At 42.8% G+C, this 27722-nt stretch overlaps 1 protein-coding gene across 2 annotated transcripts in view; it reads left to right on the forward strand.

Annotated features, from left to right (window-relative positions):
• The window catches only part of plxnb1b (plexin b1b), a 108926-nt gene that overhangs the window by 44328 nt on the left and 36876 nt on the right, over window positions 1-27722 (forward strand). For both annotated transcript variants that reach the window (XM_051414891.1, XM_051414892.1), the window contains exons 4-6: window positions 19492-19580; window positions 21201-22371; window positions 26110-26292. In XM_051414891.1, coding sequence (XP_051270851.1) covers window positions 21211-22371; window positions 26110-26292 — 1344 coding nt within the window. In that variant the 5' untranslated portion in view covers window positions 19492-19580; window positions 21201-21210. The remainder of the gene's footprint in view (window positions 1-19491; window positions 19581-21200; window positions 22372-26109; window positions 26293-27722) is intronic.

Raw genomic sequence — 27722 nt, forward strand, 5'->3', positions numbered from 1 at the left:
TGTGATGCTTTCTTGTGTGCTGGGAACCCACAGTAGTAGAGAGACTTGCTACACATGTTTTTACAGACACATTAGGAATGGTTAAAATGTGATATTTCTTGAAAGAGTTTGGCACAGAGAGCTTTTAGTTGAATTCAAACTGCAAATATGTGTAATTTGTAACATTTTGTCACTACTACATAAACACTAGGTAAATTAAATGGTGTTAGTTATTAGTTTGATAAATGTTTTAATAATGAACAAACGGAACCGATGGGCTAACACACCGGATTTTGTGTAAACGACACCATAGAGGTTAGATGTGAGGGCACATGCCAAAATGTAATTTAGAGACAGATTGAGGAGAAAATAATAGGGGGAAATCAGTGACTAGAGCTCAGGAGAGCCAGACAGCTTCCTGACAGTATGGGTTAATGACTGACAGACATGTGTCTTGAAGGGTAGGTGATGAAGAGGAGGCGTAACTCCCCTCTCCTCCATTTTCCCCTCCCTCCATCCCTCTGCACCTCCACAGCCTAATAACCTGCCTGACACCCGTGTCCTTCAGCACCTTATTGTAAACCTCCTGCCTGGAAAACAGATAGAGGTGAGAGAGTCACAGTGATAATATCTCTCTCTCTCTTCCACACAAGCACACACACACACACACACACACACACACACACACACACTGCCAGGAAGTAAACAACTTATATGCAATCTCAATTCAGACAGGAATGTGCAGAGCTCTTATCTATTTTTCTTTTTTAATAAACATCTCCGTTCCATAACGCTCCTCTCTGTGTCAGTTCTGTCGGACCAGCATGCTTTGCTCCAGCCAGCAGCGGCTTTCATACGGGCACGCTCACCAAGGGTGGCCCAAACCACGATGGCAAGTCCACCTTCAGGGTGGTCTACTGTGGCAGAGCAGGTTTGTTGTTAGAGATTACTCATAGCTTCAGACAGTGTCATGGTTCTTCAACTGTATTGCACTGAGAGCTTACTCGCTGTAGTTGTCATGGTGTTATATTAGATTATATGAGGCAGTGTAGCAGGCACACACACACACACACACACACACACACACACACACACACACACACGTGTCTACACAGCCCTCCATTCGAGGCATTTCCTAACAGTGTAAACGTGCACTGATACTTAGAAATGCATCCACATGAATTTCCTCCTCCCACACTATCATAAACACACACGCGCTGTTCACCCTCCCCCCCATGACATATCCAGAAATATTCAGTACATTTGCATTGTAAGCAGCTCATAAAAATCCCCTTCCTGAGCTGCGTAATTGGCTGTTGGGCTGTGGTCTCTTCTCCCAGCCTGGAGCACTAAAGCCTGGGTAACGCAGCAGCAGCAGGTTCAGCACCGCAGTGCTCACCTCCAAGAGGAATCCATGGCATTTAACAGAGCCTGGTAAAGAGAGGTGGCTGGCTGTGGAGGTCAATGCTATTTGTTTAAAAAACCTTTTTGAATGACTGTAAGCAGCTTCTCATTTATTTTCTAGAAAACAGAAAAGTATTGTCTCAGGAAGCAAGTCATGTTAGTTTGAAACAAGGAAGCACACAGATATGATAGATCCTATCTGATCTTTTCATCTGTGTTTGTTCAGCTCTCTAGGAAACAGACTTCCGATTGATTTTTGATGGTGTTCCTTTACAAGAGAATCAAAGAACCGGTGTTATTTTTTTTAAATAATTAGCTGTATTTGGTTGAGCCCTCCGGTGACTCCGACTGTGTGAGTGCTTGATTCTGTGTTTGTCTTGGTTATCAATCTGTGTATCATCTCATTATCTGACTCACAGCTGTGGGAACACCCGAGGCTCTTTGTGGTTTCATGGCTTGTCAAGACTGTGGAGTGGCTGGCAGCACTTCTGCTCTCCATCTTCGATAGGAAAAATGTTGGAGAAGCTCATTTATAGTTTTTACTGCCATCCAGACTCTTTTGCAGTCTGGTTAAAAAAATTAAAAAAAGCTCCGGCAGTGGTCCTTAAACTGTTTTATGGCTTCATTCTCACCTTTGTGTGTTATACAACAAGCGTGGCTCCATAAGCAACACACACCCTAATGTTTTAATAAGGCAACACTATGGAAAAGCAGCATTAGCCGCATGAGACCACAAAGAGGCTCTTTGTATGGTGACGGTTTTACACACACACACACACCACACACACACACACAGACACAGCATTCAGGGAGGACCAGACAACACAGCAGCCACACTAACATTTACCCTTCACTCTCTCTGCACTGCCCTTGTTATTGCCCAGGCAGGCACAGAAAGGAGCCTTTATATATGTCCAAGTGTGTGTGTGTGTGTGTGTGTGTGTTTGTGTGTGTGCAGGTCTGCCCTACCCTGCCACAAGAGCATGCTATCCATGCCTAACAAAATCACCTCAAGAACACTGCCTTTAATATTATCCTAAGATCTGACCAGCAAGCACTTTAACTGCTCCTCAGGAAAAGATCAGGAAAAGAGGATTATGGTTCTGGTTTCTAGAGAGAAAGAGAGACCGGGAAAGGGGTATTGTGTACGAGTGCTTGGAGGTGAGTACCATGTCAATCGGAAATTAATTTTCAGAACAGTTGTTGAGTGTTTCAGAAGACCGTTGGAGGCTAATCCTTCACTGAGCTCTGTTTCATAGCAGCACAGCTCAACCTGTTTTCCAGAACTGGAACTTGTGCTGTTCAGTTTTCATCCGTAAGTGTTTCACATTTTGTTTCTTTTGAGGCTGTAGATGAGGTGCAAATTATTCTTTACTTTATTAAAGCATCAACCCAACATTTACTTTCGTCCGCCATGTTTGAGCATGATAGGATGACAACTCAGCAAGTTGTGTACCAGCTCTGCCAGTTGTTTCCACTTGAGGGAATGTTCAACTGATTTTCCCACCCCATTTTTCTGACACCACATGAATGCATGTCAATTCTCAAAAAAACTTTTGTGATTGAACCCCTAACCGCTAGATAGTAGTCTTGTGAATGTAAACTGAGAGCAATGATGTTGAATTTTACAGGGACTTTTTGCCTAGATTTTAAACATTGCAGACGTTTTTTCCTAAAATTAGGTTAAATTAAATCTCAATATACTGCCTTGCTTACAATATCGCAATATATTCCTATATAGGGGTCGGCGATATATATCGTTTTCGATAATATCGTCATTGTTGTTTTGACGATGTGCAAATTTCCATTATCGAGTATTTAAAGTACTTTGCCAAAAACATTTAAACGCACGCGGAAACTCCTCACATCCACTTAATACACGGTGCAGCAGCGCTCTCTACAGCATGGCAGGATTCAGTCACACGACTAGTGGGCCTACGTGATCACATGACTTGATCACATGACCTCTCGCTAGCATCCTCCTTGCAACAGTTTAGCAGCGTGTTGTGATGGTAGAGAGAAAATGCAAGCACCTCCAGTCCCTGAAGCTACCGGTACTTCAGATGATTTAGTGCCGAGACGTGGGTCTACCTCTCTGCCAGAAGAGCGCTGCAAGTTGAAATCTGTTCAACTTTTAACACCGCTGGGCGCTCGGAATATAAGTTTTGGAGCGCTCTCAGCACTAGAAACGCTTTTGTTTGCCCAAAGCCCTAACTCAGACAATTCCAATCACATTTTAAAGGATATCGACTGATTATCGTTATCGCCAAAATCCCCCAAAATATCGAGATATTATTTCTTGCCCATATCACCCACCCCTATTCCTATATATTGAATCGTAACCCCTCTATAGTGAAAAGTATCTTCTCACCAGACTCTTGCCAATATACAGCCCTATTAAAAGGTTACTATGACAATTTAGTATTGCACTTACTTAAAGTTGGGGGTTCGCAAGAGAAAGAACTCGAGGTCCTGACTTTCAGTCTCTTGTATGGGTGAAGCTTCAACAGCACTTGATCCCACAACTCTTTCAACTGACAGCTTTTTGTCTTTGCATCTTAAATATTTATGCCAAAGTGACAAGCTGTATACTGAACGATAAAAGGAGATTCTCAGGTGTCTGGAGATGGATTTTTGTCATTCAGTTTGTCAGTGTCTCTATGAACCCAAATTGAAAAAATAGGGACAATTTTTTGCATTTATGTGCAAATGAAAGACGGATGAATATGCAGCCATGACAATTCAACCGTCATTTAGTAGCCGACAGTGCAGCAGACAGTGGATAATCCCAGATAATTGTCAAACTGAAATCTTCTTACTGTAGAGCAACATTAAAAAATGACCATGATAATTAAACCACAGAATAAGTTTTAATGGACCAGGCTCCAATAATGCTGCTCGAAGAGATAATCCTTGAGTCACAGTCTTTTTTTCTCTTTGACCCCACTCTCTGGCACATTTGTACATTGCTTGTTGGAAAATGGAATAGTCTCCACATTTGGAAAGAGGACTAGACTCTGTTTTTAACATGTAACATTATTATCCCATAAAAATGAGGAAATGCAATGACGAAGCCCCCTTTACTTCACTTCCACCTCTTATATGTAATTTTATATTGCAATAACGATATACATGTATGTACAAAAACAATCAGGACATTGTTTATGGATATAATAACTGCAAAACAATACCTAATCCTTGCTAATCCAGAAAATGAAGTTCCTGAAAAATAAAGGTATGTCATCACATTGCTACCAAAAATATTAATATTACCATAAAGCAGAGCTGCTCACTGCCAAACCTTTACCATGTTCACCTCTTAGTTTAGCATGTTAGCAGGCTAACATTTGCTTATTAACGCAACATCTTAACACAACATTTGCTAATAAGCACATAAGTACATTTAAGTGAAAACTTTGACTTGCTGGTGGTGCTACAGGAAAAGTCAAGGGATCGGTGAAGTCATTAGGATTCATCCTCTGGGCACCATGGATATCTTTATGATATGTAAGGGGAATCAGTCCTGTAGTTGTCAAGATGTTTCACGAAAAGCCAGAAATGTCAACTTGCTGTTGTGGCTAGAGGGAAAGTAAGAAGATCACCAACATTATCAGGATACAACCTCTGGGAACCATGATTGTATGTACAATATGTCATGGCAATCCTTCCAATAGTTGTTGAGATATTTCAGTCTGGACCAAAGTGGGGGACCAACTGGCTTCATAATCAACAGACATTGCCATTCCTAGATTCATGTAGCTAACATGGCTAGAAATGACTATAGTGCTTTCTACAGTATGTATGTTTAGTTTGGTATGCTGATGTCAGACAATAAAATAAATGTTAGCATGTTCAGATTTGTCCACTTTGTCCACTCTTTATGCCTTTTTGGTGTTCATCTAAGGTTCAGCATTGGAACTTTGGTTTAGCACCACAAACAAAATACTGGGAAGGCGCATCCTCTCTAAGATCTACCTTCTAGTTGCTGATTAATTTAATAGTTGACAACTAATTGACTAATCATTGCAGCTCTAACTATATCACATTTAGATAAGATTATGTTTTTATGATTTTGTCAAATAAATGCCTGTTTGGTCTGTAGTGGTTTGTCTTGCGGCCACCTTTGATTCCTTCTTACAGGCATCCAGAGATGTTCTGTGCCAAATTTGGAGATAATTGGTTCAGTGTTTTCAGTTTTATAAAACTCTGTTTCTGTAAAACAGCCAGGAATGAAGCTCAGTTGGATGAATGTTTCATTAAGACTAAAACACTGAGCGAGGATCATTAAAAGTGAGGGGAGAGAGTTCGGAGTGTCTTCTTACTGGCTCTCGAGATCCACTCTCACACACACGTTAAGAGACAGGAAGTAAAGTTTTAATGTTACTAGGGATACTGTCTTCCTCTCTGTTGCTAGGAAACTTTGTCCAATCGCACTTCATTCTGCAGTTGCACTAGTGGTTCGATTTTCAGAGTCAGCATTGTGCTGCTGGCATGAAATCCTGTACTGCAAGGCCAAGTAGCATTAACAAGCTGTCAAGGCCTGAGGTGTGTGTGTGTGTGTGTGTGTGTGTGTGGTCCCCTCTCCTGTGACTAGAGTCATGAATATGAAGCAGCTTCTGGCTTTGTTCAGTCACTCACACACAGCATCAAACAAAAGATAAGACTGTCAGAGAGAGAGTGTGCCTTCAGAGCAGGTTAGACCAGCTGAATTACGAGCCCTGAACCAGCACTTTATCTGGCGAGGCGTAGAGAAATGCAGGTGGAGGTGAACCAGGGCTGGCTGCAGGATCTGGTCGGTGTGTGTAGAACAAGTGTATTTTGAATGATGTGAAATGCTGGTTGTAAAATCAGGGTTTGAGTTTAGGGTTCAGAATGAGAACTTAAAAATGTTATTTTTTACATCAAGATCTATTTTTCTGCTGAGGTCCTACAGAGTTGTGCATTGACATACATCTCAGTAAAGACGTACTTTTGGCTCTCCGCAGTAACCTGATTTCCTAAATGTCATGTCTACAAGAACCCTGGTCTCCGTAATCTGGCTTGATTAGAGAAAGACAGTGTGTGGACAACAAGATTTCTGCTGCAGAAACGTGATTTCTTGGCCATTTATTTGTGTTATCACATCTCTAACAGGGAGTGACAAACAGACACTTGCCAATTGATTAGGTAGCTAAAACTAATGCAGTCTAATACAACAGCTCCTTCATGAAGGTTGTTGTGTCAGTCCAGTGTCACTCTCAAGTCGTCAAATGCTGCCACTTGGTCAGTGGCCCCCCGCTTCAAAATATGGCTCATTCATGTATATAAGGTACGTAATGTTTTCCAAAACCTAACCAAGTAGTTTTTAATCTAACCAAACGGCAACTGTTTAACAACTTCAACCTTTAACCTAACAGCTTTATTTTGAAAGTCTAACCGGACGTTTCTTGCTGGTAAATGGACCGACTACATGCCACATTCACCCTGTCACACACATTCAAGCCCAAACTAATTAATTCATTCACATTCGCACACCAATGACACATCAGGAGCGATTCAGGGTTCAGTATCTTGCGCAAAGATACTCCGACATGCAGCGGGAGGAGCCGGGGATCGAACTTCCAACTTTCTGATTAGTGGACTACCCGCTCTACCCTCTGAGCCTGTCTTTGTACTGAGTGTTATTAAATCTGCCCTCATTGATATTAATTGGGGCTATATTAGATTTCTTTACATTTAGCTAGGTTTACCTCACAAGATGGCAAGCAACATGACCGGTTACCGTATTACACAGAGCACTTACTGTATATGGAGGTAAAAACACAGTCAATCATAAAAAGGATTACCATTAAATCTGTTGTAAACATCCATTATACGTTGTGGAGCTACTTCCTTTTACTTAGATTTAGAATTTGTGTGCATTCACTGACTGAAATGTGAATTTGTTGACAGTCTGTCTGGTTGTCAGCCGGCTCATGTTGCTTGCCTGAAGGCCTCAGCATGCTTCAAAGAAATGTCAGCATCATTCTTCAGACAACTGCCTCAGTCACTTTTCTTGTGCACAACCGAGTGACACCATGAATGCCTTTGAGGAGAGAAGACTGTCTGAAAGTGTGCCGTTATCCCATTTTCTACAATTGATTGCATGGAGACTATTAAGGCACACAAAAGACACTGAATTCTTGAAGAGAGCTCAGGGTGGGAATGATGAATGATGCAGTCACATTCAGGGGTGTAACCATTCGGCTTTCTTTAGAGGTGGTCGGGTGACATTAGATACAAACTAGTACTAGTAAGAGAGCAAAAAAGCACTGATGGCTTTTCTCCATGGTCTTCTCACGACTTCCTTCGATAAGAGTTTGACTACGTTATATGCTTTGTTGATCTGATTGGTTGAAGTTTGCCTGTGATGAACTGTTATGGTTCATCCAATCACCTGCCCAGTATTTTTTTTTAAAGTGCCCGCCCTTTTCCAAACAGTTTCTGATGACTTCCTGTGTAACAAACCAACTGGCACAGTCAGGTTAGATTCCATGAAAGTCCCTTGTATGAGAAATACAGTGGCAGTTTATTCGAATCCGAGCTGCAGTCCCTTGCTGCGTGTCATCCCCTCTCTCTCTGCCCCCCTTTCCTGTCTGTCTTCAGCTGTCCTATCAAATAAAGGCAATAAAAGACAAAAAAATACTTTAAAAAAAAAAAGAAATGTGCGTCATGTGCTGTGATGACTTGCTGAATAATTTAGTCATTGTTGCACTAACTTTGGCTTCAGTGCTTTTCACCCATTAACCATCACGACTCAGCATCTTGTGTGTCAGAAAGTTCCTACTTTCTCAGTCCTGTGTGTTCACTCTTAAGTGCTGCATTTCCAACTGCATATTGAGGCAGCAATAGCTCCCTTTTCTTTTACACTGTAGGTCCATTACTGCTGCTGAGCTGTGTAACTTGGTGATGAAAATGAGCGGACAGGAAAAAATAGCTCTTGTCTACTTTTCCCCTCTGTCCGAGGAGCTTCTGCATTCTTCTGATAATGTGTGCATAGTTCTCCCCGCCATAATCAGCATGTCAAAACACAAGCTATAATTTGCCTGTGAAGGCATTGCCTCATGAAAACACGAATTTGCACATGCACACACATTGACTCCTGCTTATTTATTTATTTTTTTACCCTTCCCAGCCAGTTAGTGCTAGACAGTGACTTTGTACTGTTTATATGAGAATGATTACAGCTGATATCACAGTCCAGTGGAGCAGACAGAATGTAGCTTCTGTTGCATCTAAAAGCCATAAAGTCAAAATGATCACTTCCCTTATCTGTCTGGGTGTTTGCTAACTGGCCTCTGTGTGTTCAGTTTTTCTCTTGGGAGATGTGTCATGTATTGATTTATATGGTGTGCGGCTAGAAATAACGCTGCGGAATTTAAAGCATCTGTAAGGCTCACTGTTGTAGATTTCATCCAGTAGTACCTGGAAGAGAAAACAATTTAAAGGACCAGTGTGTAGGATTTAGTTTATCTAGCGCTGTAGTTGCAGATTTCAACTCACTCGCTTCACCCTCCCTTTCCAAGTGTGAGGGAGAAACTACAATGGCCACAAAATTGTGGCCTGTGTGGCTACTGTAGGCGGTTCAACATTGCAGCCTCCACGGAAGGCGAACCATGGCGTTCAGGTGATTATACATGAATGAAAACAGGCCTATTTAATAATGTATTCAATATCTGCCAATAGGTCCTCCTAAATGTTACACACAGGACATGTAAGAGAACTTTCACCCTGATTTCTTCCATTAAGATGGGTGGTTTCCTGTTGTCAGAACAGTGTCAGACCCAAAAGGAATGTGCAGTTTTTTTTTACTTGGCGGCTTGGTCAGAGGCAGAGAGGTCAGTTCCTCAATCGGAAGGTTGTGGGTGTCCCGCTCCTGGTGCCACTGTGAAGTATCTTGGCGTCTGAACTTGTTGTGTGTGTTTGGCTTTGCCTCACTGGTGAGTGTGTGGGGTGGGGTGGTTGTTTGGGGTGGAGACTGGGCTGTTTATTTACTTTTGATCCAGAATAAAAATGTGGAATTTTGCAGAATGGTTTTTGGCTTGTAATGTGATACATGACACTCATTTAAGTTAACAAAGATTGTTTTTGAGCAACAATAAGCATACAATACATTAAACAACTTAAAAATACCTCAAGCAGGCCGAAATAAATATTAAGTAGATTGTAGTCAAACCTTTGAAATTGACATTTTATTTAATTACCGACAGTTCAAAACTGTTTTTGGAAAAGTCAACCAGCATAAAATATAGAACATTCCCACTAATGTTGAATGTGAAGCAGAGAGAGAGCGAGCAACATTCATTTGCGAAGCCATTTACCATTCATCTTTCCCAACAATTACCACTTCACATATAAACCTATTTGTTGGTTTAAACAGAGAAGGGATTTTCTTCCACTAAGAGAAAGTGAAGAAACAAAAACAGCAAAGAGCTGCAGAGCTGTCTGCAGCATATACCAGCCAACCGGTCCTCGACGTCCACTCAAAACACACAGCCTGTGGGCACAAGATGGCTGACAGCAGGGAATCCCACTGGGTCCCAACAAGGCCTGTAGCCACACACTCAATGTGTCCTGCTGCAGGCGGGGCCAGAGCTGGCAGGACACAGAAGACCAATGTCAAAGGTTGTGTTTGGCTAATTTGCCTCAGGATAACTGCTGTCCTGCCCACCGGAGCTCCTGGTGGAACAGCGGAGCTATTCACTGCAATGACTTCACTCACTTCTACCATAGTACTGCGGTCCTGCATGAGGTCTTAGCTGGAGACATGCTCAGCGCCTCCTGCTGGAGGTGGACAAACACTTATTTTCATACGTTTTTGCAGTTTATTGTATTGGTGTCACATATCAATAAGATTTGTCCCCCTCTTCTTACAATCCCCCTTCTCTAATGTTACTTGTTGCTCTCCATCACCTATTCCTTCCTCTCCTCAGAGCCCATTCTCACTGTTATGGCTCATTGTTTGACCTCAAGGCTCCTCCTCTGTCTAATAACCCTCTCACCTGATCATGTTGTTCTTTCTGCTGTCTGTGGGAGTGATGGTTATCCCTTGAACTACTCAGACCCTGGAGCAGTTAAATACAGTGTCCAGAGTGTGTCTCAGTGTTAAGTTGGTAATGATAACCTGTGTGTGTGGCGGGGGGTCTATGTGATTCCCCACCCTTCTATTCTGTGTAAATATGAGTGTCCCATTGGACAGCTGCCATCCACAGTGACTCCCCTGAGCAATGGAATTATACACTAGGATTCAACACACACACACACACCACACACACACACAGCACTCTATACTTTGCCTTTGGTGTAACACATGCACGTGTATACTACGCCCCTGCAACTGTGACCAAGTCCTACACTGAACAGAACCATGTACACACACACACACACACACACACACACACACACACACACACACACACACACACACACACGTATTAGTTCTCTGCATTGAGAGAAACTAATGCTGTCAACTTTCTGGAAAATAGCAAGGATCATCACATTTCAATTTAAACCAGCCAAAACAGTAGCTGATATTTTTCAATAAAGGGCTTGTTTTAAAGTTGTTTTTTAATTAGATTTCATGCTGTGAGACTTAAATGTTTTGTTTACAGCACAGTTCACTGTAAACAGAGTTCTGTGGTGGCAGATACACCTCAGTGTATTCTATAGATAATGAAAACTAAAATAAATTCAAATGAGCTGCTGGTTTTGCTGCACATCAGCCAAATTCCCTCAGTCAGTAAAACTACAGTTTTGTTTTTAAATCTTGCATTATTGTTTTTTTCATGTGATTTCCAGATTAACCTAAATACAGTATGTGCTGTGATGTGTTTGGCCACATCTGTATGTTAGAAACTCTCTCACCTGAACGTGTCTACTTGGGCTGCAACTAGATTAGTTTTATTATGGATTAATCTGATGATCATTTTCAAATTTTTGGTCCATAAAATGGTGAAAAATGTTGATCAGTGTTTCCCGAAGCCCAAGGTGATGTTTTGTTGTGTCCACAACCCAAAGATATTCAGTCTACTGCCAGAGAACTAAAGAAAGCAGAAAATATTCTCATTTGAGAAGCTGAAATCAGAGAATTTGGATATTTATTTTCTTAAAAAAAGATTCAAAACGATTACTCGATTAGCAAAATAGTTGACAATTATTAGTTGACAACTAATCGACTAAGTGCGTCATGAAATTACTGATAGTAGAGTACTTCAGTATTATGTGTGTGTGTAATCCAGCTTTGATCTGTAGTTCGGTTTAGTATGCCTCTTAACCGCAAGGCCACCAAGATGTCCCAATCTGTTTGGTTTTAAACAGACTTGTGCACGTTGTCGTGACTAATGCTTTCTCACAAGCGAAAATACAGACGCTTGAAAATGTCTCATCATCCTAGCTCTAACTGGATAGTCTTTTATGGGAAAGAGTGCAGAGAACAGGATTCCAGCGTACAGTATGTATTAAAGTTATATTTTCAGTATTGTGAATGCAAGTTATGTCTCAGTCTGCCTCATCACTGTGTCTCTCTCACCTGTTTTGGTGTTTCCGGCGCTCTAGTGTGGAATGGATGAAGGCACCACCAACACTTTGTCTCAAAGAATAACAACATGAGAGTGGAGGATGTGAGTTATAACTTACACTGAAGCATTATTGCTCCTCTGCTCGAGTGCGTTCAAAAGTTATTGCTCACGCCACTGTAGATAGTTTATGATGTGTGTGCTGCAGGCCGCACCTGTCTGCATCTGAGTTACGATCCAGATAAACTGCACAGACTTTAATAGCTTCCTGTCTGGCAGCTGTGACTGTTTATGATAGCCCTGATGACTCGCAACTTGCTCTCATTTATGCCCCTTAACATCTAATTCCACCACAGACATGCCGCTTTATCATGTTGACATGACTCAAAGGACTATTGCAGCGTGATTGGAGTTGGAGCCCATTTCCTCCCTTTTCTTTCTTTTGTCATTTTTGTCATAGAAACTCTTGTAAATTGATTAAAATAAATATCCTGGAAATAATACGTTGTCCTGGAAAATGTTCCCCTCACTCAGATCGCCTATGTAAACCTGGGTGTGTATTTAGTTTGAAACCTAATTCCTGGTAGGACGGGTGTCGCGCTGTGATACCAGACATGGACTTAGTGATCTTTTCACTGTTGAGTAATCGATGTTGCAGTTGTCGTAAACTGTAGTGAATTTACTGGAGAACGCATCGGAAATATATGCTTTGGTGAGAAAAGCCAACAGTGGCACAAAAGCGAGTTAATATGGATCGTCCCATAAACACTGATCACCTGTAATGAACCTGAGACACTTGAAGGAGGAATAAAACTTGAGTCAAATGTGTCAATACTAGGCCTACTGGTAAATTATAGGACCGTTGGCAAGCGTGTTGTCCTGGATTGTCAAAAAAAACCTCCTGGAAAGTCCTGGAAAATGATTTTCTTGAAAAGAGTGGGAACCCCTTCTTAAATGTGCATATGAATATCAAATAATAAACCTTGAATTCATATGCTAATTTAGTTAGCAGCTCTGCCAAACGCAGTAGTTGCCTTACATTTCCTGACTGAATTAGAAGCCTACAGTCTTATTTTATGTCCTGTTTTGAATGAAAGCCTTATTATATTACTATTATACAGAGACACATTGCTAAAAACGTGACGCCAACAAAACCATTGTTTAACTATAGTACGCCGTGGGCTCCTCTCTTTGGCTGCACGTCACGTTTTCAAGTAGTTTTTAGAAAACTTAAAATATTTTCAACTTTCATCTAGAGCTCGACATCTGCTTGAATCCACTTTTTCTGTTAATCATATTTGATCGGTTGCACACGCTGTCCCACTCCACAGGCACACCAGCTGTTTTTTCCCCAGCGTGCATTACCAAGGTGTTTTAAAAAAGGCTGAGCCTGTAGCAGTGTGTCTCTGTGTGATTGCCCACTTAGAAGGGTCTTTGATTATGCCAGAATAAAACTCTGTCACAGTCAACATAAAAAGAAACAACATGAGCTAAAAACTCAAACCATGCAGGAAAAAGTCCTTTTGTTGCTGACAACACATCTGACCTCTGCCCTGTGAACAAGCAGCCTTTGACATAGAGAGCGACACTGATTCATAATGAGGAAAAAGGAAATGTGTGCACACGTTTGGTCAAAGCTATTGAGTTCCACCCAAACTTAGAGGTGATCACTGAGACCCGGATATCCGTCCTGTCTTGTATCCAGGCTCAACCTCTGTCACCCCAGGGCGATTTCTCCAGGGCCATAAAGTTTAACAACCATGGGAACTTCCTTTACCCACCCAGCTCCTCTGCAGCGACAAGTGGCTCTCCTCTGACCACTGAAACATGTCCAGAAAAGCCCACTGTCATGTCACTGAGGGATTTTATCCCTTAAAAGGGCCTGATCTCGGAAGCTGAGGAACTTTTATGTCTTAATTTCTGGAAGGACGTTTTCCGGAAGAGAGCGCAGGGCAACGATTCCCCTCCTCCTCCTCGTCCTCCTCGTCCTCTCTCTCTGTGAAGTTCATCAGCCGAGGAGGAATGTGTTCTTTTAGATGGGCGGCAATTGTTGGGGGTTTCTCTATAAATAACTTCTTGTCAGCCAGCCAGCTAGCCAGGCTGTCCAGCTCCAGCGCCAGTGGGCAGACTAATGCAGCGACTGAGAGGGAGCACTCCAGCTGAGTTCTCAGGACTGTAACCTCTGCTACTTCTACTCATTTAGTAAGACAATGAAAAAGTATTGTTAAACCTTTGAGTCAGTTTTTCTAAAAGTGGACATAGACAATCATTCTCATAAAACATAAGGTCAGAAAGATTTTCAAAACGCATGATGATGTGTAAGGCATCTCTTTGGATTCCCACACTCTTATTTCATACCATATAAGAAGTGGAAATCTCACACTTTATGATAAACAGCTGTGCAGGTTCAGTGTGCAGCTAGAACATCTCCGGAAGCATTTGGCAGCAGGCTGAGTGATATGGGGGCTCTGATGTTATGACTCAGTCTGTTATTAATAGTTACTATAAAGAGCTACCTGCAGGGTGGGAGAAACTGTAGCAGACAGCAGTACAGTCGAGCCTTTTCTGCCCTGCCCAATGGAAGATCGGCTGTCAGAAATCAGTGTTTCTCCTTGTCCCGACAGTGTGCTGTTTGAATGATGTATGTGCAGAGTTGTTTTAACATTTGTTTGCTGAAAGTGGAAAGTTTCTCTGTGCTCTTTGAAAAATCTGATTTTAAGGGGCGGAGCCTACCAGGTCCCGTCCATTATCAACTTGTACAGTGTGATGTAGAAACTTGAAGCCACCAGTGCACATCCACTGAGAATGGACTTTACAGTGAAGGAGGAGACATCTTGTGTCCAGCTGGGAAACTTTAGAAACTTTCGAATTTCCATATTCAGAGATTCTGGAAGTTCTAATGAGGTTGAAGGAGGAGACAACTTTTTGTGGATTTTAATGTGGAAATTAAACTTTTTATGTGGGAAACCATATCAGACAAATATTACTGTTCCAAGTTGACATTTGTTTATGCTGTAATACATGTCTGGAGGGGATCTTCAAGCTCTTGTAGTCTGATATGTTCTGACTACATGGACAATAGTGAACATTTGCAGGCCCAGTGTCCTTCCTGCTAGGTGTTCCGAAGTATCCCTAATGGTTTACAGAGCTCTTATATCACAGCAGTAACAGTTGCGTTGTGGAGAAGCAGGAGGAGGATGTTGACGGCTAGTGTTTGTGTAATTGAACACCACGGGCTCTCACAGCCACTAAAGCATCCTTTGTAAACACTGTTTGTTGATGTAAAGGCAGTGACTGATTGCAGATGGCTGCGTTCACTCAAGGCCTTGCTGAGTCCCACTATTCCCCTGTGTGTGTGTGTGTGTGTGTGTGTGTGTGTGTGTGTGTGTGTGTGTGTGTGTGTGTGTGTGTGTGTGTGTGTGTGTGTGTGTGTGTGTGTGTGTGTGTGTGTGTGTGTGTGTGTGTGTGTGTGTGTGGGGGGGGGGGGTGGGGGTGGGGGGGTTATTTGTTTAAAGTGTACAGAGGAGGACTTCTCATTATGTGTGTGTGTGTGTGAGAGAGAGAGAGAGAGAGAGAGAGAGAGAGTGCGCACGTTGGTGTGTTTATGCTTACAATCATGTCACTAATTAGAAACTTGCTTTATTTCCCCTCCTCCTTGTTCTGCCAATGAGTGGGTGTTGAATGGGGCATTATGGGTAGGCACTATAATTAATGGCCACCTCCTCTCTCTCTCTCGCTGGCTCGCTGGCTCTCTCTCTCTCTCTCTGTCTTCCTCCCTCTCTCTCCCCCCCTCGCTCTCTCTCTCTAGCTTATTATCATTAGTCACATTCCATCAGTTCTGAGCGAGCACTGAGGCTTGCAAGCACTTGTTTGTGCCGATTTCCCCTCACCGTCCCCAACCCTTCCCTGTCTCACCCCGTCTTCCCCTTTCACCATTATCTTCCTGTAACCCCGTTTCTGTCCACTAATGTCACTCTGCCAGCTTTTTCACTTCAGATATGCTTCGTCCCCCCTCCCCGCTATTGTCCCCCTCTGTCTCCTGCAGAATGTAGGATAGTTGAATTGAAAATGAATGAAAGGCTGGACTCAATGAAGCGGATGATGGCTCAATTGAATGTGCCTCTCAGGAATGCTTCGTTGTGCCGGGGAGTCTTTGGGCTGCAGCTCCGGCCCCAGTCCGGTTCATTTGTGCTGGGTTGAGTTTGGTGGACTTTAGTTTGTCGTATAGGGTTTCTACCCTGCTGCTCTGTCAGCCTGATACGATCCCCTCGACTACCTGTCCTCTGAACAGTACATTAGTACAAGTTAAGAAGTGCATTTACACTTAATCCTTCCTTTGTAATACTGGTCCAGTCTCAAAGCTTTGTTGAAACCATCCTCCCATGATCCATCAGTCTGGCATGGCCCCGCCTTCTTCAACATGAACCAATCAGTAATTTGAATGACTGAACGGATCTTTGGCTACCAGCTGAACTCTGTCAGGGCAAGGGCAAGGGCAAGGGCAAGGGGAGCAACATGGTTGGTGAATTTATATATAACACATCAACCTTAGAAGGTCTAGATGATTCAGCACTACCCCACCAATCCCACCACAGTGTCTCCCTGAACCAGTCATACCACACTGTAGCCCGTCACTGCTGGATTTTTAAGGCAGGTACCAACATTAATATTTGAGTGTATAAAGAAATCTATTATTATGGACCCATCATTTATCATCTGTAACTTAATTATCCTGATAATTCAGAATAATCTAAATTTCTCTCTATTGGCTGATAATTTACCTACCGCGATAATTATCGTGCATCCCTATATATTATTAGCTATAATATGTAACATATCCACATTAAAATTTCTATAAACTCTAGAGCTATATTCTTTACGTAGTTGAGTTGTGTACTTACCTTATTCCAAATGTTTCCCACAATGTTCGAACCCAGAGAAATCTGTCATTTTATTCAGGTAACAGTTGGTTTCAAGTGTCTAGCTGCTATAACTTCCAGGTAAACAGGGTGTGTGTTGGCGCAGTGTGCAATTCTACCCCTAGAATTATATGCTGTTCCAACACAGTGCTGCAGTGAGCTGGTGTCATTGAAATTAAAGAGGGGGCTGCATTTTTTTTCACATAGTGTTAATGTCTGTCTGAACAAAGCCTTAGAACACGTTTGTTTTTAGCATATCCCATGTGATAAGAATCCCACTGCATTGAGCAAAGTGTCAGCAACCTCCCAGGAGAACTACATTGCAGTTTGTTGATGGACACGATGCCTTTCTGTTTGTAAAAAACATTGTGTTGACTACTGATAAGGATGCATAGCATAATAAAGTGCATTTGTGGCACACAGCAGGGTGGACTAATGCTCGCATTCAGCTTTTTCATCAGGAGTTATAGTGTCACTTATCTTGAAATGTGTCCTGACCTAATGTACCAGCTTTATTTCATGTGCCTTCTTCATATATCAAGTTTTATTTGTCAAACTGTCCTGTGTATTTTCTTGGAATACACACTATATCCTATCATATGAACTGAGTTAAGTTACTATTTCTGCAGCCAGTGCTGGAACACATTGGAGTCCATTACCTAGAAGTAAAGATAAAGCAATTACAGGCAAACATTTCCTCTCTCTCTTCTCATCAGACTTATACCTTTTGGCTTGCTGAAGTCACCCCCCAAAAAAAGACTTCCACTCTGAGGCGAAATGTGATTTTTAACGTGAGAGAATTGAATCAAAGTCCATTCTCTTGTTCTCATGTGTCTCAAACTCTGAATGAAGTTGAGTCTGATTGGATTATTCACTGCAGGAAAGGGAAACCTCTTCCAAATGAGGTTGGCCCGGAGTGACGGCAGCCCAGTTTACTGTAGTTTTTGGCTATTTGATTTGCAGCTTTCAGCAAATTAAGATAGATGAGGACCTGACTTGCCTGTTAATCTTGGATGAATGGATGACAGCCTACAAATTTTGAGAGATATTGGATACGACAACCCTGTGCTCAAATCGGACATTGTCACCCACGATGGAGTATTATACATGAAGCTTGCAGAAGCTGTCGGCTAGAGGAGGAAACAGGAGAAGTGCTGTATTTGTTGAACTAGTGTTTCTACGAGTTAACATGCCAGTCATTCCTGCCTGTGCTCCGTTAGGCTCCGGACCGCTGCTTTCTCAGGATTATCTGCACAGGGCTGTAAAGCGCTTTTTCCACCAGAGAGTCGTGACATGCTGACTGCAGAGTTCAGGCTCTTTAGCCTCAGAGTTGCAGCTTTGAACCAAGTATTGAAAACTGGCTCTCCCCACCCCCAGGGGTCAAAGGACAAAATCTGTCTTTTGGTTTAGATCTGATGATTTTGAGGTCGGTCACAGAGGCTTCAGTCAGTCTGCTTGCACAGGGCCCTCTGCTTGTGTTGGAACTGAAGGTAGTTCTACATGAGCATGCCATTGAGTGAAAAAAAAGTATTTGCAGGGAATTTCCTGCCGAGTAGCATTTGGTTGAAATGATATCGATAACAGTGATCATAATTATTGTGCTCCAGTAGTTTTTTTTTGTATCCTTTCTTTCCATCTTTGGCCTGTTGCCAGGCCTTTACCCTCATTCCCACACACAGGAGATTGCCACCAACAAAGCAAGCTTTCTAGTGCTCCTACTGTGGCAGGGAAAGAGGTGTGTGTGTGTGTGTGTGTGTGTGTGTGTGTGTGTGTGTGTGTGTGTGTGTGTGTGTGTGTGTGTGTGTGTGTGTGTGTGTGTGTGTGTGTGTGTGTGTGTGTGTGTGTGTGTGTGTGTGTGTGTGTGTGTGTGTGTACACTGGATGAGGATCGGCCTGTTCAGTGAGGTGAATAGTGTCTTTTTCAGTCTGTCTTCGTCTTTTTTTCCAACCTTCCCTTTGGATAAGTCCACTGGAGATCCGCCTAAACCCGTAAGAGATAATCCTGCTTCTTTGCAAGTGATGGAGTGTTGGGAGGCGATGGAGGAGGAGAGGTTGATAGAAAGAGGAGGGAGATATTGAGCAGGAAAGAGTAGGATATACTGTATATGGAATGAAATGGAGAACTGAGTATAATTTAGCAGTCATAACCTGAAGAGACGTTACAGTATTTCTCAAAGTAAGTGTGAAACCACAGATTCAGGTGCCAAAACAAGGGAATGCTATCCCTCTCAAGGTTCTCATGCCATCTTCTTTTACCTCACAGCAGCTTGTTTTTCTGGCAGGGACTGTGAAACCAAAGGGTTTTGTACCTTGTATCCTAGCAATGAGGGAGGATTGTATAGTGGGGCAGAGTGTGTGTGGCACTGAAAGCCCTCTTGGACTGACACTACTTGACTTGGCCTCTGCTGAGGGCTTTTTTACTCCCAAAAAACGGATGTAGCCAGTCAGACACAGGTCTGACAGGAATTTCAATGGGTATGAGCTTCCCACGACTTTTAATGGACTGCAGTGATGCCAAAAAATACAAGTTGTCAGAGCGTGTTGTTGGTCTGCAGTAATGTCCTTTAGGCGGAGGTTTGTCATCTCTGTATTTGCTGCATAAATCACTCTAGGTGTCATAGTGTACTGATGTATCTTCTCTTTCCTTTTGTGTTGCAGGTTGTGTCCAGGAGGATGTGCTTTTAAACCCGAGCTGCTGGGAGGTCAAGAGGTGACATGCCTCTGTGAAACACCACTGGAAACAAATGGTGAGGATGTCACAGTTTATTATGCTGAAGGAGTCCTCCTGGGGTTGTTTAAACTGCTGAATGATTCTTAGTATAGTCATAGATTAAAATAGAAGTGATTAATGTTTTATTATCTAACAATAGTTTTATTAGTTGTCCTGATATGGTTATCTGCAGAAAAAACAGACTTCTTTGCACCCTCTTTTACTCAGTGCAACATAATGGGTTGTGGGATCAGTTTGCTTGGCCCATATACTGTTATATTACAGTGTACTATAGGAACTGAACTGTATACCCTATACCTATGGTTTTCCAACTGTGGTCAGGGACTGTCAGGGGGACCCAGAGTTGATTGTAGGGGGGTGACCAACAAAACAAGGAAGAGAATATTTTTACTTTTATTCCATTTGGCAGAAAAGAAAGAGAGGATTGGCCATTTTCATTGTAGTTTATAGTGATCTTAAACCACAGTGAACCTAAAAATTAAAAAATACTCAGAGAGGATTCCTTAAGACATAATCTATCGTGGGCATCCTTGAGATGAAAAGGTTTTGGAACCCCTGCCCGATACAGTTCCTCTTTGGGTTTCCCACTGGTCCTTATGCGGCTTCTAAAGCTGGGTTCCCCAGCCATGAGTTTTTTGTTTTTACTGGCTACATTATTACAAACTCTATCTATCCGTTGAGTTTTAAATATCACAGTTAAGGGCGTTCATCTGTCCTACTTGCGCTGCAGCTTGTGTTTTACTTAGTGCTGGGATTAAACCAGATGTTATCAGCCGGATAACGTCCTGATTGACAGACGTTGGGTGTCGAGGGTGAGAAAATGCTTGTTTCATCCCTGACAAACCAATGAATATGTCAATTTTTTTGCCATATCTCGCCTAGTTTGACTGTTTCTGCAATGTGGTGTTGTATGTTGTTGACGTACAAGAGTACAGTACAACTTAGATTCAGAATTCTGATTTTATGCATATGGTGTCACACTTTTAGAAATTAGATTTTTTTTAATAGCAATATATCGCCTTGCTTAGAGAATCGTAATATATTAAATTGCAACCCCTGTATTGTGATACATATGGTATCGCCATATTGCCCCTACTGGAAACAAATGTTCTGTGGCCTGGTACTGGTCTGCTCCATGCTTGGGAATCAGTTTTAATAATTTACTTGAAATGGTCTGAATTAAAAACTAAAAACCATTTCACCATCTCTACTATGGTATGTACAGTACAGTGCAGACAATAAACTATTTATATACATAAAAAAAGGGGCGGCTGTGGCTCAGAGGCAGAGTTCGTCGTCCACTAATCGGAAGGTTGTTGGTTCGATCCCCGGCTCCTCCCGCCACGCGTTGAAGTGTCCTTGAGCAAGATACTGAACTGTGCATCGGTGTGTGAATGTGTTTGAATGAGTTAGTTTCTGTTTGATGGGCTTTGCATCACTGAGTGAATGTGTGTGAAAGGGTGAATGTGGCACGTAGTGTAAAAGCGCTTTGAGTGGTCGGAAGACTAGAAAGGCACTTTACAAGTACAGGTCCATTTACCAAAAATAATGAATTTATTTATTATTTATGAAAAAACCCTTTTCTACTGAATAAAGACATACTTTCTAACAACCTGTCCTGTCTTCTTTCCCTCAGCTCTGCTGCCATGCCTCCGGGGATGGTGCGTCGTCTTTCAGTGTTAGCAGTCCAAACACTGCTGTCTGTCCTGCTGCTAGCCATTGGCTGGCCCTTCCCCTCATTACTTAGGGGTGTTGTCCAAGCATCACACTCCTTCCCCCTGAGGCTTTATCCCACCTTTGTCCGGAATGACACTCTGTTCGAGCACTTGGCCCTGCATCCTGACCCCAGTGTGAGTCGGGTCTATGTCGGGGCCCGGGATCACCTGTTCCAGCTGGATCGATTCCTCCAACCTGAACTCCAGGATGACACTGGACCTGTCACAGACAGCCGGGAGTGCTTACCTCCTGTAACTGAGAGCAACTGCCCTCAGGCTAAGGCCACCAGCAACCACAACAAGCTCCTGCTGGTCGACCCTTATTCAATGGAGCTTATTACCTGCGGGAGCGTCAACCAAGGAATTTGCCAGAAACGTAGTCTGGATTCTGTGAATGTGGTACTCTTCTCCACAGAGAGGCCAGTGGATACTCAATATGTCGCAGCTAACCACCCCAATGTTAGCACGGTGGGACTTGTGGTTCGCTCTCATCCTGACAGGCAGCCAGTATTGTTTGTGGGGCGGGGTTACACCAGCAGCCACCCACCTATTTCCACACGAAACCTTGCACAGGACCCTGTCTTTTCTTATGAGGAGACTGCCAAGTTGGCTGTGGCTGGCCGTCTCTCAGAATACGACCATCATTTTGTTGCATCTTTCGCCCACCGTCAGCATGTATACTTCCTCTTCTACCGGCGGGATCTAAAGTCACAGTCACGAGAGTATCGCACCTACATCTCTCGTGTTTGTTTGGATGACCAGGCCTATTACTCCTACGTGGAAGTACCCTTGACATGCCGTTCCAGGGCAGGGAAAATCTACAACCTCTTGCAAGCTGTCCAGCTTGGGCTCACCAAGGACGGTGTGGTGACCCAAGGCTCAGAAACTCTTCTTGGTGTCTTCTCCACTCGTTTGGCTTCATCGACTCGGCCCAGCGAGGACTCGGCCCTCTGCATGTTTAACCTCGAAGATGTGGACCGCAGGATTAACTCCACCAGAGACCTGTGCTACACTCAGATGGGTAAAGAGGCAGGAGTGGAGGCAGCGTACATAGAGTACGAAGTCAAATCCAACTGTGCCAACCTGCCAGAGGTGAGTTCAACAGACTGATTCCTTGTTTCTGTGCTTACCTGTTTTACATTTATCAGGGCTGTCACTTGTCACAAAAAATCAAGTGTGAACAAATTAACACTACTATAATTAGTACTACTATGATTGGTTCAAATCTATTAGAATGCTACCCATGTAGCCTAATTATAAACTATGTCACCTTTAAAAAGCAGCAAATGGCTTCAGCTTTTGGGGTCCAAAGTATACTGGAACAAACTTTATTGAATGACTGATATTTCAACCCCAGATTTGTCTTCATCAGAGTCAAACTGAGCAGAGTCCCACATTTTCTTAAATAACCTCCTGTGATTAGAGACTCATGCAGCACAGACTGGAAATAAGGGGAAAGGACAAAAAACATTGATTAAAGTAAGAAAGTATGAATGGAAATGTATTTAAACTTAAGTGTTGTGACACGCCCCCTTCATATTTCATTTCATCACATTTCAGGCTAGGCACTCGGATCCTGACACGCTGTATTTGTGATCAATTTAGCAACCTTTTAGAGTCGAAATAAGATGCTAAGATGTTCTGGTATTGCCAGATTTAGCAATTGCAATTGAACTATTTTTGTTTCAGGTTAGCTGGCCCACATCTATAATCAACCACTGCAGAAATATTATTTTGGATTATTCATTTAACATTGCTTGCTAGTTTTGTCTGTATTGCATTAGTGAAGAGAGCAACAATACGCTAGCTTATTGACACGGCAACAGGACATGCAGTGGGTCAGAGTGACTTCCCTGCTGTAGCACAAGACACAGCATGTTGTGCTTATAGGCTTTTGAATTCAGAAAAATCATAAATATTAATATTTGTTAAATATTAATGAATAGTAGTTTTAATTTTCAATACAAACTGACAACCCTAATAGTTTTCATGTCCAGTCTGTGATTCTGATCCTGAATCATTCCCCCGCCCTCAGTAACTTCCCCTCACTTGAGATTCACTTGTGCGAGGCACTTACGGTCACTTTCTCCAGTGTAACCGCACAGTGGGCAACATACTGAACCGATAGCAGTTACACCGCTGCACTCCCATGTGTCAGTGTGTGTAATTGTATGTTTGTGTGTCATGCTAAGAATGAGTGCCTATAAGAATAAGAATAAGAAGAATAAAAATGGCCTTGTATTGTATGAGAGTGTTTCCTCCTCCCCCTCAGTGTTTTATATTGGAGTATGTTTTCTTTTTACATAAGGCAGACACTGTGAACAAGTCACTAAATAACGCAGTATATTTGACATTCTCCTCCTTGTTTTCATTTTTTCATTGTTCTGTTTACAGAAGAACATGCTCTCCAATTTTCTTTCTTTTTAGAGGACTAATTTGTTTTCCTGTGATGACTATACTGAATAAAGGCTTTCATCTGCCAAAGCTGGTGCCATGAATCTGAAGCTGTCCAGGGCCGTCCTACTCCAGCAAAGTGACCTTTGTATGAGATGAAATTAGATTTGATATTTTTTGTAATAGGCAGATGTAATGCTGTGGAGGAGGGATTGAATTAGATTGGCCCTCTCATAACACCATCTCTGGAAAGCCTAACTTTATGTGGTGTATTCATGTGTGTGTGTTTGGATGGACATTCTGGGGCTATCCTCCTCCATTATCGCTTCCTCCTGTGTTGAGGACGCAGAGCAGCACCGACCCCTCAACCCGTGCAGACGCGTACAACAGATTGGCTCGAGGGGAGACGGCAGCGCGGGCAGTGTAATTTAATAGAATTGCTGGTCAGGGAGGGATCGATCTGCGGCATTAGCTGTACTTAGTGGGGTGGGGTTGGGGGGTAATGTTTAACGAGGCCTGACAAGGACGGATAAAGAAACACGAGGCAGACACGACGCTCTGGAGGAGAAAAAGAATAGAGATGCACAGGGGAGCAGAAGCAAAGTGAAAGAACATTTAGGGTGGGAGTGGGCGGGACATATATGAATATTTGCCTTTGTGAAGTGAAGGTAAAAAAAAGGCGGAGCCAAAGTACACCATATGGCTAGAAGGGGACAGTGATGAGAGATTTGGAGCTGAAAAGAGATTTACGGTGTCATCAAGATGTCAAATCTCAATTGGATCCCTGTACACAAACAACACCAAAGCAGCTTCTTCCCTGTTCAGTCTTTGCCACGACAGTCCATCTGCACCAGGGACGGACTCTCACGCAAGCTCTAAGCTGTGGGGGACACGCTTTGTTACTGACTTTAGGACTATCAGGACTTCTACTGAACATTAGGAGCCGAAATGCAACTTTTGCAATGTTTTCTCTCACTCCCACGTGGTTATTACTGCCCTCAGTGTTAACAGCTAAATGTCCAGATGATTGCAGCCCGCCCAGTGCTCTGCAGCCTGTGTCATTATGGTGTAATCATCCACTATGGGCATCCATGGGCCAGGGCAGTCAGTGACACACCAGCCTTTAGGCTTCCAGGCCTTGTTCCTAGACTGGACGTCATAACTTCATAACTATTTCAGGAGTCATAATGTCGTTTGGGGCTATTCTTAGCACGCAGTCACCCCTGCTTGTTTTCCTCTAATGGTTGGGTTCTCATGATGTGGACAAAACAGGCAGTCTAAACTCTCCTTCACTCCCCATGGTTAACTTAATCAATACTCACTGAGGCCTATATATAGCTGTTTGGACACTCTATAGTTATGTTACTACAACCAAGTTTAAAGCTGGCAGTCGTGGGGTAATCAGGAAAGTATGTATGTGATGGAAGTTCAGCAATGCTGGTATATCAGCAATCTCTGTTTTGTAATAGCAGGCCGAATAAGGAGTCCATTCATAACAACACACCAGCCAACTGCATGCAATCCATCAAAACAAGAAGTCCTCAGCAGGCAGAGCTCTCAGGTTCATTGCCTCTACTTCCTATTGTTAAGACTACCAATGATGAAGCAATGACCCCGCTTTCAAACCTTCTCATCAAAAAATAAATTGCCTGGAACACAAAACAACAACCGTGCAGCCAGAGCAAAGACTCCCCACTGCCAGACTGTGGAAGTAAAAACAAATAGCCCATAAGCTTTAAAGCACAGAGTTTAGAAGTCGCTGGAATCCAGTGATAGCTTGTTCCCGAACCCCAACTCCTCCATAATAAATCCTGCTGGGATTTTACTTCTTACCACAATAGGAACACTACTGCTTTATTTTTGGTAACTGGCTTACTTGCTGAGAAATGAATAACAAATATAACTTTTTATGCCTCCATGCTGGCATGACTTTTTGGTTTTCAGGTTGTCCATTCATCCTTCTCATGCTTGTGAACACAATATCTCGAGGGAATTTCTTCAGATATGCACGTGTCCACTGGGACTCAAGGATGAACTGATTTAGAATTTGGTTTTTGGCCATCACTCAAGAATTGATGTGGCAATTATGACAGAATGTCACAAAGATGTTTATTGGGGTACAACAATAGCCCTATTTGCATGGGACTAGTATTACCAGTGAACCCAAATGACCCCCTCATTTCAGACGTACCTGTTGGTTTGTGATGTTGGAGAGCTCTCTGTGTGTGCATCTGTTAACTAAAGCCTTTCTAACTGTGGCGTTGTGGACAGACATGGATATAAACTGCAGCTTGACCGGTTGTCAGAGGCATACAACTGCGGGGTGGTAATTCTAGTAGCACAAAACAAGCAGTGTTATTTATTTTTTGGTCTCAACCCGCTTGTTACCTGAACATGACACACACTGACTGTCTTGTGCTGTGTCCCCACTATTAGAACACTCTGGAAGCCTACCCCTGCGGCTCTGATCACACCCCCAGCCCAATGGCCAGCAGGATGGCGGTAGAGGCAGAGACCATACTAGACAGCCCGTCAGCCCGTCTCACTGCCGTGGCCGTCAGCGTGAGGGTGGGACATACAATCGCCTTCCTGGGAGACTCCAAGGGGAATCTGCACAAGGTTTGGTGTCGCTGATTTCCTCACACACACACACACACACACACACACACACACACACACACACACACACACACACACACACACACACACACACACACACACCAAAATCACTCACAAGGTATACTTTGTTTATGTGCTAGCTGTGATGTTATGCAGGGATTGTGCTGTTATTGCTGGAAATATGAAGTAATAGTCTGGCATACTCGACAACTTGTGTCATTATTTGCATTTCAGACCCTATTTGGTTCTCATGTAACTGTAACACCTGTCCCTGAACAGACATGGTAGTCAACCAAGCAGACATCCAATTTCTCTGTTCACCTCCAGACACCGGCCGCTCTCTATTCTCCTGCCAGCCAGTGAAGGTCTAAAATAGTCTGTGTGTAGAGGCAGGCAGGCTGGACTCATAACTCAAGATGTACCAGGACTCTGCTCCTGATATTATTTCTTGAGAGCTGTTTCTGTCTTGTTAAAGGACTGCACTGAGATTTTGGTAGATTTTCTGTCCAACTCCACTCATCCAGTAAATGATGAGAACATAGACGACCATCAGTGCATGCCCGATAAATCAGTGCCTCTGGTGTCCCACGACCATAAAAAGATTATAAAACAAGGTTCTATCATGTGGCACATAAATTCACAAGTTTTGAAATTGGATGTCTTTAAGTCTTTATACCTAATGTTGCAAAGTTTTATTTCTAGAACTTTTATAGGTGTACATCTAGATGTTCACATGCTTATTCATCACCCACAACCTTACCTGCTTGTAGAAATAGGGCTGTTGCTTAATTTTGCTTTATTGCTTTAATGCTGTCCCTCCTAGATTGTTATGTAATATTCTGTTATATTATAACAACCTGCAAAAAACTTGTAGACTTTTGTTAATATCTTCACTGGTTCCAAACAATTGATATAAATACTGTTTTACAAAAAGCTACTGAAAACTGCAGGATTTAGTTGCATACAAATTGGCGCACCAGGTCACCAGGTGCCGGACCTCCTCCCTGTAGTCTGACTCATCGTTGTCACTGATGAGGCCAATCATCATGTGTCGTCCACAAACTTGATGATGGTGTTGGAACCATGTACAGGTGTGCAATCGTGGATGAAGAGGGAGTAGAGGAGGGGGCTCAGCACACAGCCCTGTGGGACACCGGTGTTCAGGGTTAGACTTAAGGAGGTGTGGTTGTCTAACCGAACAGATTGGGGTCTATTGGTTAGAAAGTCCAGTATCCAGTGGCAGAGGGAGGTGTTGATGCCAAGGTTGCTGAGTTTGGTGATCAGACCAGAGGGGATGATGGTGTTGAATGCTGAACCGAAGTCAATGAACAGCATTCTCACATAGATGTTACTGTTGTCCAGATGAATTTGCATTAAATTATAGGTGTTATAAGGTGTTTGTAATATGTGGTCCACCCCAAATTATAGGA

This window comes from Dicentrarchus labrax, unplaced genomic scaffold (assembly GCF_905237075.1).
Source record: "Dicentrarchus labrax unplaced genomic scaffold, dlabrax2021, whole genome shotgun sequence".
Classification (NCBI taxonomy): domain Eukaryota; kingdom Metazoa; phylum Chordata; class Actinopteri; family Moronidae; genus Dicentrarchus; species Dicentrarchus labrax.